The following is a 14,250-nucleotide window of genomic DNA, read 5'->3' as shown; positions in this document are numbered from 1 at the left end:
ATTCTTGCTTAGAATGCACAAGACTTCTGCAGTTTGTTCCCAGAGCCACAAAAATTGCATTTCTTGGGAACATGCACAGACTTTTGTTCTTGTTATTAAAATGTAAGCAATACATTATTCCTTTTATGCAACGTTTACACTTAAGGATTATAGGTAATTTGGGGATGATTGAAAGTATACAGGAAACGTGGGGAAATCATAAGCAAACAGTACACCATTTTGAAAAGGGAACTTGGGCACCCGAGATTTTAGTATCTGTAGTGGATCCTGGTACTAATCCTCTGAGAATTTGAGGGACGATTCTTTTGTTATATAATGCCTCTGTATAAATGGATACATTAACTCATCAAATCAGGATCTTTTACAGTGCCAGCATTCAGTTTTTGTTACTCATGCTTATGTTAAGAACTGAACTGTGAGAAGTTAGGCATACTTGTTCTACTTCTTGCTAGCATCCAGGAATAACTGGGGACCTTAATTTCTACCATTTCAGAATCAATTGCTAGTCTTAATTTTGTGTGATTGATGTATGTGTACAATATCAAATGGGAATGAAGAATAGGAGATAGTTATAGGTAAGGGAAGATGGGAGCCACTACCGCGTTCTTGAGCTGCCATTATGCAACTGTTGTATAATTGTATAAAACCACTTCTGCTTTCTTTTTTTTTTTCAATTTTTTTATAATTTTAACTTTTTTTATATATATTTTTTTAATTTTATTTTTCTTTTTAGTTACATTTTGTTAACTCTGTGTCCCAGCTGTATCCCGCTCCCTCATTCCCTCCCCAACCCCGCACTCCCTCCCTGGTCTCCTCCTTGCCCCTTTCCAAGTCTACTGATAGGGGAGGACCTCCTCCCCTTTCATTTGACCCTGTTTTATCAGGTACCTTCAGGGCTGGCTGCAAAGTCCTCCTCTGTAGCCTAACAGACTGCTCCTCCCCTGGGGGGGTCAAACAGCCTGCCCTTGAGATCCTGTTAGAAATAGTCCGTGTTCCCCTTACTTTGGAAAACTACTTGGTTACTGAGCTACCACGGGCCACATCCGAGCCGAAGTTCTAGGTTATATCCATAGATGGTCCTTGGTTGAGTGTCAGTCTCAGAAAAGACCCTGTGCCCGGATATATTTGGTCCTTGTAGAGCTCCTATCCTTTCCATATCATACTAACTTCCCTTCTTTCATATGATTCCCTGCACTCTGCCGAGGGTTTGGTTATGAGTCTTAGCGTCTGCTTTGAAACACTGCTAGGTAGAGTCTTTCAGATTCCTTTTGTGGTAGACTCCTGTCATACGTTCAATGCACATCCCATTTGTCTTTCTAAATGAGGATTAATCACGTTCGCCTGTGTCCACTTTCTTGATTATCTTCTTTAGGTGTGTAGATTTCATTATGTTTATCATATCTTGTAGGTCTATATAAGCGAGTATATACCAAGTTTGTCTTTCTCCTTCTGGGATACTTCACTCAGAATGATCTTTTCTAGATCCCACCACTTGCCTGCAAATTTCATGATTTCCTCCTTTTTGATTGCTGAGTAGTATTCCACAATTTGTGTAAAAATACCACAATTTCTGTATCCATTCCTCCGTTGATGGACATCTGGTTCAACCACTTTGGAAGTCAATCTGGTGCTTTCTCAGACAACTAGGAGTAGTGCTACCTCAAGACCCAGCTATACCACTCCTAGGTATATACCCAAAATTTGCTCAAGTACACAACAAGGACATTTGTTCAACCATATTCGTAGCAGCTTTATTTGTAATAGCCAGAACTTGGAAACAACCCACTTCTGCTTTCAATTCATATTACTTTATGTAGGGATGGGGATACAGTCTCAGATCTGATGTATAAAAAGTAGCTATGGCCAGGCAAGGTGATATTCACCTACCTATAGTAAAGCAGGAGGATCAGAAGTCCAAGGCCAGCCTGGACTATGTAGTGAGGCTCTTAAAAATAAACAAACAAGCAAACAAATAAAGTAAATAATAAATAAAAAATAAAACACACACAACAAAAAAATGTCAGTATGTTATTTCATATTTGAACTTGTTATCTCTAGTGTAACCTTTTTTCCATAGATTATTTATCGAGTAATTAATGAATATATTAAACAATTTTATTTATAAATGCTGACAAAAACTATTTTCCCCAGTATTAAGTAAATTCTTTGTTACAGTGTGTGTGTGTGTGTGTGTGTGTGTGTGTGTGTGTGACCACCCAGTTACTACTAAGAAGATCCAAATATCCATAGTTTCAGTGGTCAAGTGCTTACCTAGTGGGTGTGAAGCTCTGAAGTTCCATCTCTAGCACTGCAAAAATTACAAAATAAACAGAAAATAATTAGCCTGTTCAGTATGTCAAGAACAGGCCTTCCTATATAGTCATTCCATTCTCTCTTTCTCCCTCTCATTTTCTCTTTCTCTCGCAAATGCTAGGCAAGAATACAGCTACCTGGCTACATGCCTAGGGCCAGGCCAGATGTTAGCAGAAGGTGCTATGGGAGCAAAGAAGAAGGTGAGAGCTTAGTTCTGACTGGAGGGGAGGTGAAGGTTTAATGGAAGAGATGACATTTGAGGGCATTCAGGGACAGGTCAGATTTGTACATACAAAAATAAGGACAAGTAGAAAAGTAGAGGTTGGCCCTTGGTAATGGAACATAATCAAGATCAGCTGGGAGGATGATGCAAGTTGAGTATTTAGCTGAGTATATGAATGTAGTTAGAACAAAGGAGAATCTTGAGTGCAAGTGAGAGGCATTGCGTAGTAAGAGGACATCAAGTCCTTCATTACCCTTGGTATTGAAATTTCTCTCTGTCTTCATTTCATTCCCCTCTCTCGGCCTCAGGTCTGGTTCCAGTTGTGGTACCTTTTGCCTGGGTTGTTCAAAAGCCTCCTATCTAACCTTCCCTCTTCCTTATCTCCTTTAGATTAATTTTCACAAAGCACATCTTTTCCCCATAAATCTTCAGTGATTCTTTTGCCAACAAGGTAACATCTAAATTACAGAAGGGTGATTCGAGCCATGCGGTGAACTCTACTCTTGTAGCTTTTATTTCACTTATGAATCCTCCTTCACTCTTTCAGGCAATAGGTTGTGAAGTCTAAGAGCACAGCAGTAACCAGCTCACTGATTACTAATTGGCAGTGGGGGTGTGTGGAAGGTCACTTAGGAACTCTGTGCGTGAATGACTCATCCTAAACTAGGCACAAAAACAGCATCAGTAGTATAGGGTGTTGGAGCCAGGGCTGGTGGCATAGTTCTATACTCACAGCTACTTGGTCATCTGAGATAAGAAGATTGCAAATTTAAGGCCAGCTAGCTTGTGCTACTTTGAGTTCAGTGCTAGTCTGGGCAAATTAGTGAGACGCTGTGTCAAAATAGCAAATAAAATGAGGGGTTTACATTACAGCTCAGTGTCAAGATGCTTGTCTATCGTGTGGAGAATGCTATTACCAATCTCCAGTGTCTTGCACACAGAAAGAATAATGGTTGGCACTTCTCAACTGTTCATTCAGTTAATGCTTATTTCTGATTACCTTTGCTTATGCTCTTGCCTTCTTGAAAATATCTTTTGTCTACTTGTTCCCTAACCAAATCCTGCCCACCCCAAACTCCCCATACCTCAGCTGGCATGACTTTTGCATCTTCCCTCATTGGAGATAGTTTCTTTCCTGTCAGATTTCTTAATTTTCCACTTTCTTTTTTGTAACAGGATTAACTTTTTTATATATCTTTTCTTTCCAGTCAAGGGACAGAGGGATTCAACTCCAGGACTCAAATGCTAAGCAAGCCCTCTGGCACTGAGCTATTATCTTTAATTTCTTATGCATCTGTTTTATGTTCTCTGGTAGATTGCACGCATTGGGAGAACAAGATATGAGACTGGTTCATCTTGCTAGTTCGATGGAGTGCTTAAACATGCTACTTTGTGCATACTAAGCACTTAGACAATTAGAATGACTGGCCGATCAGTTAAATGTTTCAGAAAAATAATAGGGAGGGAAGGCTAGGTAGAGGGACAGTAAATGTTCCATACCACAATAGGATGACTAGTTCAGAGTACCCTATTTTATATTTTATGAAGATCTAGAAGAGGGGACCTCAGAACTTCAAACAGTAACAGTTCTAAGGCAAATGAAATGCCAATTACCCTTTATTTGATTAGTACGTATTATATGCATGTGTCAGACTATCACAACTGTGCTCCATTAATACATATAATTGACTGCTGGGTGTGGTGGTGCACACATTTAATCCTAACACTTGGGAACTTTTGTGAAGAAGGTGAACTTTTGTGAGTTCTAGGCCAGCCAGGTCTAGGTAGTGAGTTCCAGAAGAGGAAGGGCTACACAGAGAAACCCTGTCTCAAAAACAAAGTGCAAACACTTGCTATATTTAGTGGGATGTAGTAGTGCAAAGCCCTTGATCCAACAACACTTGGGAAGCAGAGCAGGGGGGATTACTGAGTTGAGACAGCCTGATCTACATAGAAAGTTCCAGCATATCTAAGGCTACTTAGTGAGATGCTATTTCAAAAGTAAAATATATGTTAATAAAAAAATAAAACTGCCCAGCACTTGGGAGGCAGAGGTAGGCGGATCTCTGTGAGTTTGAGGCCAGTCTAGTCTACATAATGAGTTCCAGGACAGCCAGAGGGTACATAATAGAGAGACCCTGTCTCAAATAAACAAACAATAGACAGACATAAACCTGGCAAGATGGGTCAATTGCTTGATGATGACTTGAGTTCCGTCCTCAGAGCCAACATGGTGGATGGAGAGAGCCAACTCCCATGAGTTGTCTTCGGACCTCCACACATATATGAGTTTATGTATGCACCCACAAAAACAAAATAAACAAGTGTAATGAAAATTTTAATAAATAAACACTGGCCTGAAGATGTCCTCAATTGAATAACACTCATATGTTATGTGCAATACACCTTGTGTCCTAGAGCCAAACCACAAAGGTTAGAACACAAAATAAAATGCAAAGTAATATATAATATTGAAAAATAAATATGATGAGCAAACAAAAGAAATAATAGTAGTGAAAAGCAGAGAACAGAACTGGAAGAGCTAAAAAGCAGGGCACCCAAATAAAAGTTTACATTGTGAGCTAGGCATTGTGGTGCATGTCTTCAATCCCAGTAGGCAGATCTGTGATTTCGAAGCCAACCTGGTGTACAGAGTGAGTTCCAGGGCAGTCAAGGCTACACAGAGAAACCCTGTCTTAAACAACAAAACAAATAATGGCCACTTTGTGACATAGGCTAGATAATATGGACTCAGCAAGTGACAAGAGTAAAACAGGAGGTGATGAATTATCCTATGTCTAGGAATGTCTGACTGCTGTGATCAAAGTGTTTAGAAATGAAATGCATTGGAAAATGGTTTTGTTACAATTAGTGACAAGACTTAGTTGTCTTGTGATGATTTCCTCATCTGTATAACTGTACTAGATTGCTATTATGTAGATAGTAACTCTTTAGACAGTTGTGATGTTATTAACTAGAAGTTCTTTCTCAAACAGAAAAATGAAAACCGATTCTATCTAAAGGAAGTGAATATCAGCATGTATTTGACTAATGGCTCAGGTAAGCATAGCGTTGGTCTGGAGGAGAAGAATATGGGTTTTATGGAGAAAATAGAAATGATAGCTTATTGCCAGATTATATTATATTTTATGAAATTGAAGATGCTATGTAAAAAGTCTTTTGATCACAACTTAAAAATCTAATGTAGAACTATAGTGTTCTGTCCCTTGCAGAATCATATTTTCAAAGTATGGTGGATAATTGTTAAGAATGACTGAATGTTAGACTACTGAAACATCTATGGAAAGATGAGGGAGAGAAGTGGATGGAGTGGTGCATGCATGAAATTGCAGCCTTGGGAAGCAGAGACAGAAGGATCATAAGGGTGACGCCAGCCTGGGCTACATAGTGAGCCCCTAAGTCAGTTTGGACTATATAGTAAGACCCTGTCTCAGAAAACAAACCAACAACTTAATGATGGCGAGATTTGTTTTTTTGAGGGTCTGAGCCTAACTCCAAGCTCATATACTTTACTAAAAACCCTCAAGGAAGGGTTTGTGAGATAGCTCAGTTGTTCAAGTACTTGCAAGCACGAAGAGTTTAAAAAAAGGTTGCATAGGTATGGTGATGTGCCCTTGTGATTTCAGTGCTAAGGAAGCAGAGATAGGTGGATCTCTGGAGCTTGCTGGCTATCTAGCCTAGCTTACTTGGCAGGCTATAAGCCAATGAAAGGTCTCTCTCCAAAACCAAGATGGGCAGCACCAGAGGAACAATACCCAAGGCTGTCCTCTGGCCACCACTCGAATGCAGGTACACAACCAGGTGCATCTGTGCACACCCGTATCCACTCCACCCACACACATGAACACAAGTCCACTGTCTCATTTTTCTTATGTTGATAGACTAAGAAGTTACTAACCTGTCTTTTTTCCTGCAGTTTTCAGCGTTGCAAATGACAACCTTAGCTTCTGGGATGCCCCCTTGGGAAGTTCTTATTTGTGCAACAGAGAACAGGTGGTTTCAGTGTCTAAAACATTCCAGATAAATACCTTTAACCTAAAGGTGCAACCTTTTAATGTGACAGAAGGAAAGTATTCCACAGGTAAGACTCAAACAAACTTTATTTACTATGTTCTTCCATCACCTTATAGGTGGCCTTTCCTCTAAGTGAAGGGCCCCCTGTATATGAACATGGAGAAATGTAATTCCCCTCTTGATGCTGATAGAAAGATCTCACAGCTTGAAAGAATTGTGTAAGCCTTCATTTGGCTCATCATTTTGCTCAAAGTACATGCAATTTTTGAAAATCTGAAAATCATTTGAAGTATTTAAAGTCCTTTTTTAAGGAACAGGTGCTCCCCTGGGGTTGAGTTCAGGTGGAACAGAAGCTTTATGTACCTTACATCTGCCTTCTTGGGATCATTTTCTTGGGGAACATTTTCATACCCAAATTAAAACAGTTTGATTTACTTAAGACACAAGATAAAGGGTGGTAGAAAGCCTCACATCCCTTGAATTCTTGTCTAGATAGCCAAAGTGACATAGGGAGTCCATAAAGTATGCCTTAGTTCAAATAAGGCTTTTTGAAGACCTACTTTAAAAGGGCTAATGATGGCCTTTATTAAGTTTTTAATGAAATCCTCATGTAAGGTTCATTACATTGTATTTGTGTGAATACAAAAGATGCATTTGGCATTGCAAGATTAAAATTGGCAGGACAGAACAAAAGTATACAGCAAATTCCTTAAGTTACGTATACTTTTAAACCAATTACTTGAAATTGGAGGTTTGTGGAGCAGAGCTTTGCTGAGCAGAGCTATTCCAGTCATTCCCATCCTTTCAAACAATTAATCTAGAGGTTTATAAGTAAATGGTGAAGCTGTGATTAAAGTGAATATGCTGTGAACTATTCAGCTGCCTTTGCAGTGGTACCAAATACCTAGTTGGCCTTACTCAGGTCCTTTAACTTAAAAAAAATTTTTTTTTCAAGACTCCATTTCCTTTGCCAGGAGTGGTGACACATGCTTATAATCATAGTACCTGAGTACTATACTTATAATACTCAGGTCGTCAAGGCAGGGTTATTTGGAGTTCAAAGTCATTCTTGGCTATATAGTCACTTTGAGGATAGCCTGGAGTATATGAGATCCTGTTTCAAAGAAACCGGAACAATCCAGTTTTTCCTGTTTGTTTTGCTTATTACTTTATTTATTTTGATCTTGTAATAGAGTGATTTTTGAAATCTTCATCTAGCTCCCCTACACCATTATCCTAATTTGAGGTCTGATTTTGTGTTTAGAATTTAAAATCATCTGCAGTACTATTCTCAGGTTCAGAAATGTTGATCTAGTTGGCAGTGGCTCGAGATGAGCTTTGCTCTTTGCCTAATTTGAAAGTTTGGGTGCCAGAGAAATGTATAACTTTTAAAACTGATATTGAATGCAAGCTTTATTTACAGATCTAGGTTCTTGGTTGTAGGTAACTATAAATATAACACCCAGGCAATACTTAAGTATATTCAGAGAGGATATAGAATTGCAGTCAGGTTGAAGAGTTGATTGGTTTTTATTAGATCAGAATATTTGTTATAAATAGAAAAAAAAAAAGATAGTCCCCCTGGGCTGCTATTCTGAGCCAGATTGATAAAACACATAGTGAACATATTCATACTAGCAAGAGGTCCTAGTTTCTTAACTCTTCCACCCACTCAAATCACATATTTTACGCCAGGGCTATACAAGCTATTTGTGAAACTGTCTCAACAGTGATTTCTCAAGCTTTGAAGTCATGGTGTGTATCACAACTCTTTAATTCTGCCATTGTAGCTTGGAAACCACCCTAGCAGTTCATACAGATGAGAGTGGCTATGTTCTAATAAAAACCTGAAAGATATGAAAACTGAAATTTCATGTAACTCCCATGTTTCACAAAAGACTGTCCTCTTTTCCAGTCATTTAAAATTATCCATTTTTTTAAGCTCTTAAGCTAGGTTTGGCCCATGGGCTGCAGTTTGGTGAACCCTATTGTTAAGGAACGCCAGAGCTGCCAGCCTGATTGTTCAGTCCAGTATTACCCTGATGTTCTCCATTTACCCATGGATGTACATTCTCCTACTCAGAGGTTAAACTGGTTCTATAGAGATGTGCTGGGTTAGATTGCTTCATTTATGATAAAGTAATTCTCCCATATTAGAAGTATAATACATTGTGTGTAATGTCATGTGGTACATTGTGTACTTAGAGCTATAAATAAATCTGCATTATTCACACATATGAGTATCTTCATATGTACTCACAAATGAAAGAACACTTTAGAATTTTAGCTTTAACTGGTCATCTCTTTCTATACTTTATCATAAAAAATATGCCTGCCTTTGTTAGTTGAAATTAATTTTATAAGAGCATTTCTGACTTTTGAATCAACATCTTTTAGTTTTAGACATTCTTTTTTGATTATACTCATTATTTGTTACACACTTTTTCTCACTTACAGCCCAGGAGTGTTCGCTGGATGATGACACCATTCTAATACCAATTATAGTTGGTGCTGGTCTTTCAGGCTTGATTATCGTTATAGTGATTGCTTACCTAATTGGCAGAAGAAAGAGTTATGCTGGATATCAAACTCTGTAAAACTAATTCACATGTGATCTCTGTTACAAAATAATAAAGCAAGTACAAGTTCATGTATGCAATACTCTTGAAGGTACATTTAGTTATGATTCTGCTCTTAGGTTGAGTGGTATGGTAGATGTCAAACTCAAACAAAGGAATTCCAAATACTGTCAACTACAAATGAGTCATATGATTTTGGTTTCCCTAAGAAGTTTTAAACTACTATTGCAAAAGGCATTTACAAAATTATCTGAACTACAGGTTCTGTTTCATTGGCTAGATTTCTGATGAGAATGTATAGTGTAGGAAAAAGAGCAGGTGTTTTCTGCCTGCACGAGGTTGATTTTGGACATCATGATCTTCAGTGGATTTGTATTTGCTCCTTTTGCATTGTTTGTGATTTTTGTTTGCAGGTTTAACTTAGCTACTTTGGCGTTGCTCCGTGTTTGACCTATTAAAGAGATATCACTAGATTTGAGCAGAGCCCAGCAGTATCATGCTCTTGCTAGTAAAATTCTATCCCATGCCTTTTGAATACATTTATATTTAATGTGGATGAAAGGACAAAACACAAAAGCTTTTTAAATTTTAGAATAGATGTTAATCTTTTTATTTTAATCTCATTTTAAAAACTGGATATTTCAATCTTTTAAATTGCAAGACACAAAGCAATTCCTACTGGGCATTTCAATCTGGTTTTAGGTGCTTTAGAGATAATTGCTAGGCAGTGCCAAATGAGGGCATTAGTGCTTTGTACCCAGAAATTGACCTCTACATGCAGCACTAACATGAGTGCAGATTTCTCTTGAACCTTCCAGTCTTCCTTGTTGGTGGCAATGTGCTTTGTTCTTTCTTTCTTTTCCTCAAGAAGAAATGTTAGTATGTCTTAAAACCTAGATAACGAAGTGCACTTAACACTCATAAAATAGCTTGCACCTAATCCAGAAGTCATGGTCTTGCCTTAGTCCATTAACATGCTCTTCATTTCCAGTTGGCATTGACTGCTACAGCGTTTACTAATTTGGCTTTCATGTTTAAATGGTTCTGTGATAATCAAAACTTACATTGTTACTGTTCATTGTGGTACCTTTGTATTAAGTTTTGTACTCAGAGATGGCACCAAATGTTCATTTACTGTGTACCACCTAATGCTTATATGAGAGAGCAAATTATTTAACCTTGATAGTTAACACATAATGTATTCTTTGTGGCTTCTAGGAGATCTACAATATATGTATGTATACATGCATACATATTGGTATAGCTCAGCAAATATTTCTTAAAGTACTGATCTGCAGCCATATATAGAAGGGTCTTGTTATTTGGGGAGGGCTGATTATATGCCTTTCATTCACAAGAAAAGGAAGAACTATCTGGGTTCCAAAATTCTGACTTTGAATATCTGATATGTAGGCAATTGCATGTTAGCATGTTTATGTCTGTAACTGTCTTTTGGGTTGTAGGAGTGGCAGAGATTGTGTCACTTTAACTTGCTGTCTACTTAGCCTGAAAACCTTACTAGTTCAGAATCATATCCCTGACTGTCTCCTAGAGCAACAGGGAACTGCATGGCCAGGTTAAAACATTTAATAGAAATGAAACAGAAATCTGATTTTTAAAAAAATATTTTTCATTAAACTGTGTTTTAGCATAAGCTTGTTATTCTTAAAAGAAATGACTATGCTTTTAAGAACACAGATGTTATATATTTGTCACAAATCAACAAAACAGCTTTTAAAAAAGACTAATTGGAACAAGTGGGTGGCACTGGCTTAACGCTGTTAATGTTTCTAAAAGTTTTTACATTTAGATTATATATCTGATTCATATTAAAATACCTCCAAAGCACTGTTTTATAGGAAGATCTGACTTCAATAAATATTTTTGTATTTTACATGGACCAGTTTATGTACTGCTATTTACACTATTATTTCCTATAGACACACTATCTTTTGTATTTTGTTTTTTGTTTTGTTTTACTGGTTTTGCGCCTTGATGGTAATACTCTTATTTGGTTTGCGATGTTTTCCCACGCTTTAGCGTTTGTATAAGAAACTGGTCCATGTAAGTACTTTCCATGTTTTTTCTTCAATGTTTAAAGTGCTAGTTGATGTACTTACTATATCTCTTCTCAGATATTTGCCTGTCTGTTTGTCCAATATTGCTTCTAAATCAATAAAGATCCTTTTATTTCTTAAGGAAATTTGCTCACATTTTTTCCCTTTGGTTAAATTGAAGAGTTTGTATGCTATATGATGGAAATTTCAAACAGGAAAAAAAGACTTAGAAGTACTAGAAAGTACTAAAAAGTAGTAGAAGTACTAGAGAGACTAGAACTAGACTGTTTGCAATACATTTTGTCTGTGTGCTGCCCTGTCTGGAAAGAAAGTCCCACATGTAAGGTTTGACTGATGCAAGAATGGCTGCAGAATAAAAATTACAGAGCTAGGCTTCAGGTCTGGATGATTTTATTTGGCGTGTGTGTATGTGTGTGCGTTTGTGTCTATTCATTATTGAATCAGACTCAGCTACTGAGGGATAGATAGTAATCCAGGATATTATGTTTCATAGTAAAAGCTTCAGAGCATCTTTTTGGTTACACTTCTCAATTCCTAAATTGAGGTTATCATTTCATATCCTTAACACAATCTGTCTCTTAGATTATCCACAAAACAATTGTTTTTTTTTTTTTCAGTCTGTGTGCAATTTCTTAGTCATATTAGTATGTATTGCAAGACAACACAGTAGCCCAGATGGCAGGTTTTTCCTGGGTTACAGAGGTAAGCCATGGGGATTGCAGTTTCTTACCACAGCTCTCAGCATGACTTTGGGCCAAGTTGCTGAACTTCATTGGGGATATTAGTGTCACAGGTTTCTCCATCTAGGGATTGGGAGCTTTAAAATTCTCTTTACTCTTCTTTGAGTAGTACCTTTTTCTTCTACTTCTGACTTTGGATATCTGATATATATGCACACATATGTAGGCAATTGCATGTTAGCATGTTTATGTCTGTAGCTGTCTTTTGGGTTGTAGGAGTGGCCGAGATTGTGTCACTTTAACTTGCTGTCTACTTAGCCTGTCAGCAGTCATTATATGCTGCCTTTGAAATTGATGTAGACAATGTATAAGTCATACTGAATAGCTTCAAATATTTTGTGTGTATACATACACATATTTCCATGTGTGTATAGTGTGTGCACGTGTGTGTACGCACATGCACATGTAAAGCCAGACTTCTACGTCAAGTTTCATCCTGTGTGTGTTTTTTTTTTACCTTACTTTTTGAGCCAGGGTATTCATTAACCTGGAGCTTGCTGTTTCTGCTTGAGCGTCTGGCTAGAGTGCTCATGGATGTACTTATCTCCATCCCCCAGTGCCGGCCTCGGGTGGCAGATGCATATAGTGGATGGTAGGCATCTGAACTTAGTTCTTCATGCTTACACACATGCACTTTACCCACTACCTGGCTCTCCAGTGCCATTTTCAAGTATCTGTTCAGCTGCATGTGATATATTTGAAATGTTTTGCATATAAATCTAACAATATATAAATAAGGTGATAAATAAGGTGAGTCATGAAGTGACTAAAAAACAATCTTAGTTTTTAAGAAGAGTTTCATATTTTATTATAGATAAAACTGATTTCTAATTCTTAGACTGAAAATTATCTTTTTAAAAGATATATTTATTCATTATGTTTACAGTACTCTTCTTGTATGTGTGCCTGTACACTAGAAGAGCCACCATGTAGTTGTTGGGAATTGAACTCAGGACCTTTGGAAGAGCAGACAGTTCTCTTAACCTCTGAGCCATCTCTCCAGCCCTGAAAATTATCTTTGAAAGATCTCTGAGTAGAAAATTGAAGATTAATAGGATTTTATTTTTTTTTCTCTATAGGTAATTATTCAATGAAATTTTAATGACTGTGAAACTTTTAAATCTTTTTACTATTATTATTATGTTTTTTTGAGAAAGGATTTCTCTGTGTAATAGCCTTGGCTGTCCTAGAACTCACTCTGTAGACCAGGCTGTCCTGGAACTCAGATATCCTCCTGCCTCTGCCTCCCAAGTCCATATGCCACTACTCCTGCCAATCTTTTAAAATTTTTTATTGCTCCTATGCCTTTGAAACTTTTTCACAGGGTTGGGTGTATTTCAGTGATAGAGTACTTTCTTAGCATGTATGAGACCCTGAATTCAATTCCCATTGTCGGGAGAGGACGAGGGGGTGAAAATCTCAACAGTTAGGCACAATTCCACACAGTCCTGTCATTGAAGCATTTGGGAGTCAGATCTCTATGAGTTCAAGCCCAGCAGGAGCTACATAGTGAGTTTATGTTCAAGCAAGATGGCACAGTGAGACCCTGTCTCAAACAAAACAAAAAAAACAACACCAAAACCAAAAAAAACTCAGTTTATTTCCTTTCTCAGAAACATTTTCATTGTAGTATTAAATGTCCATTAGGCAATTAGTTCAGGTCAAATTGACCTACATAATGAGTATTTCTTTTCTTCAGGACACAGCCCTGTTAACATTAACTGTTTTAGTGGTGGAGCACAGCTATAATTTCAGCACTTGAGAGGTGGAGGCAGATCAGGATTTCTGGGTCATCTTTGGCCATGTAGTGAATTTGAATTCATTTTGGACTGCATGGTATCCTGTTTCAAAACAGCAAAGAACAAAGAGTAAAAACTTTTTTTTAAAAAAAAATCTGAATTTGTTTCAATTACCTACAAATTCTTTTAAAGTTGAGTTCATAAAATCAATAGTTATTATAAATTAATATTTCACATACTAATTGAGCATTTTAAGTAAATGACAGCATCTAGAAAGCTGTTTGTATTAGTGGAATTGCCTTTTTGATCTGCTCTGGGAGTATTTGTCTTATATGAAAGCCTTATTGGCAGTATTTATGTAAGTCATCTCAGTATTAGGTCAAGCACTCAATTTGGGAAAGAGGATTGTTGAGACTTTTGCCAAAATAAGAAATTAATCTAATGAGTTTTTTTTTTAATCCAAGAGGTATTAAATCCAAAGCATAGTAGTTTTTGGTATGTGCTGCCTAATAGTTTATAGGCTGGGTGGTAATGTGGGAAATT

At 37.4% G+C, this 14,250-nt stretch overlaps 1 protein-coding gene across 4 annotated transcripts in view; it reads left to right on the top strand.

Annotated features, from left to right (window-relative positions):
* Lamp2 (lysosomal associated membrane protein 2) overlaps positions 1-14,250 on the top strand; it is a 123,076-nt gene that overhangs the window by 27,708 nt on the left and 81,118 nt on the right. For 3 of the 4 annotated variants that reach the window (XM_055612152.1, XM_055612149.1, XM_055612151.1), the window contains exons 7-8: positions 5,533-5,596; positions 6,474-6,638. In XM_055612152.1, coding sequence (XP_055468127.1) covers positions 5,533-5,596; positions 6,474-6,638 — 229 coding nt within the window. Of the gene's footprint in view, positions 1-5,532; positions 5,597-6,473; positions 6,639-9,028; positions 11,354-14,250 lie in introns of those variants that run through there. The other variant, XM_055612150.1, reaches the window with a different exon arrangement.

The sequence above is a fragment of the Psammomys obesus genome, unplaced genomic scaffold (genome assembly GCF_907164565.1).
Source record: "Psammomys obesus unplaced genomic scaffold, mPsaObe1.curated_primary_1811, whole genome shotgun sequence".
In the NCBI taxonomy this organism is placed as follows: Eukaryota; Metazoa; Chordata; class Mammalia; order Rodentia; family Muridae; genus Psammomys; species Psammomys obesus.
Note: the sequence above shows the minus strand (reverse complement) of the source record. Positions and strands in the feature narration are given on the sequence as shown.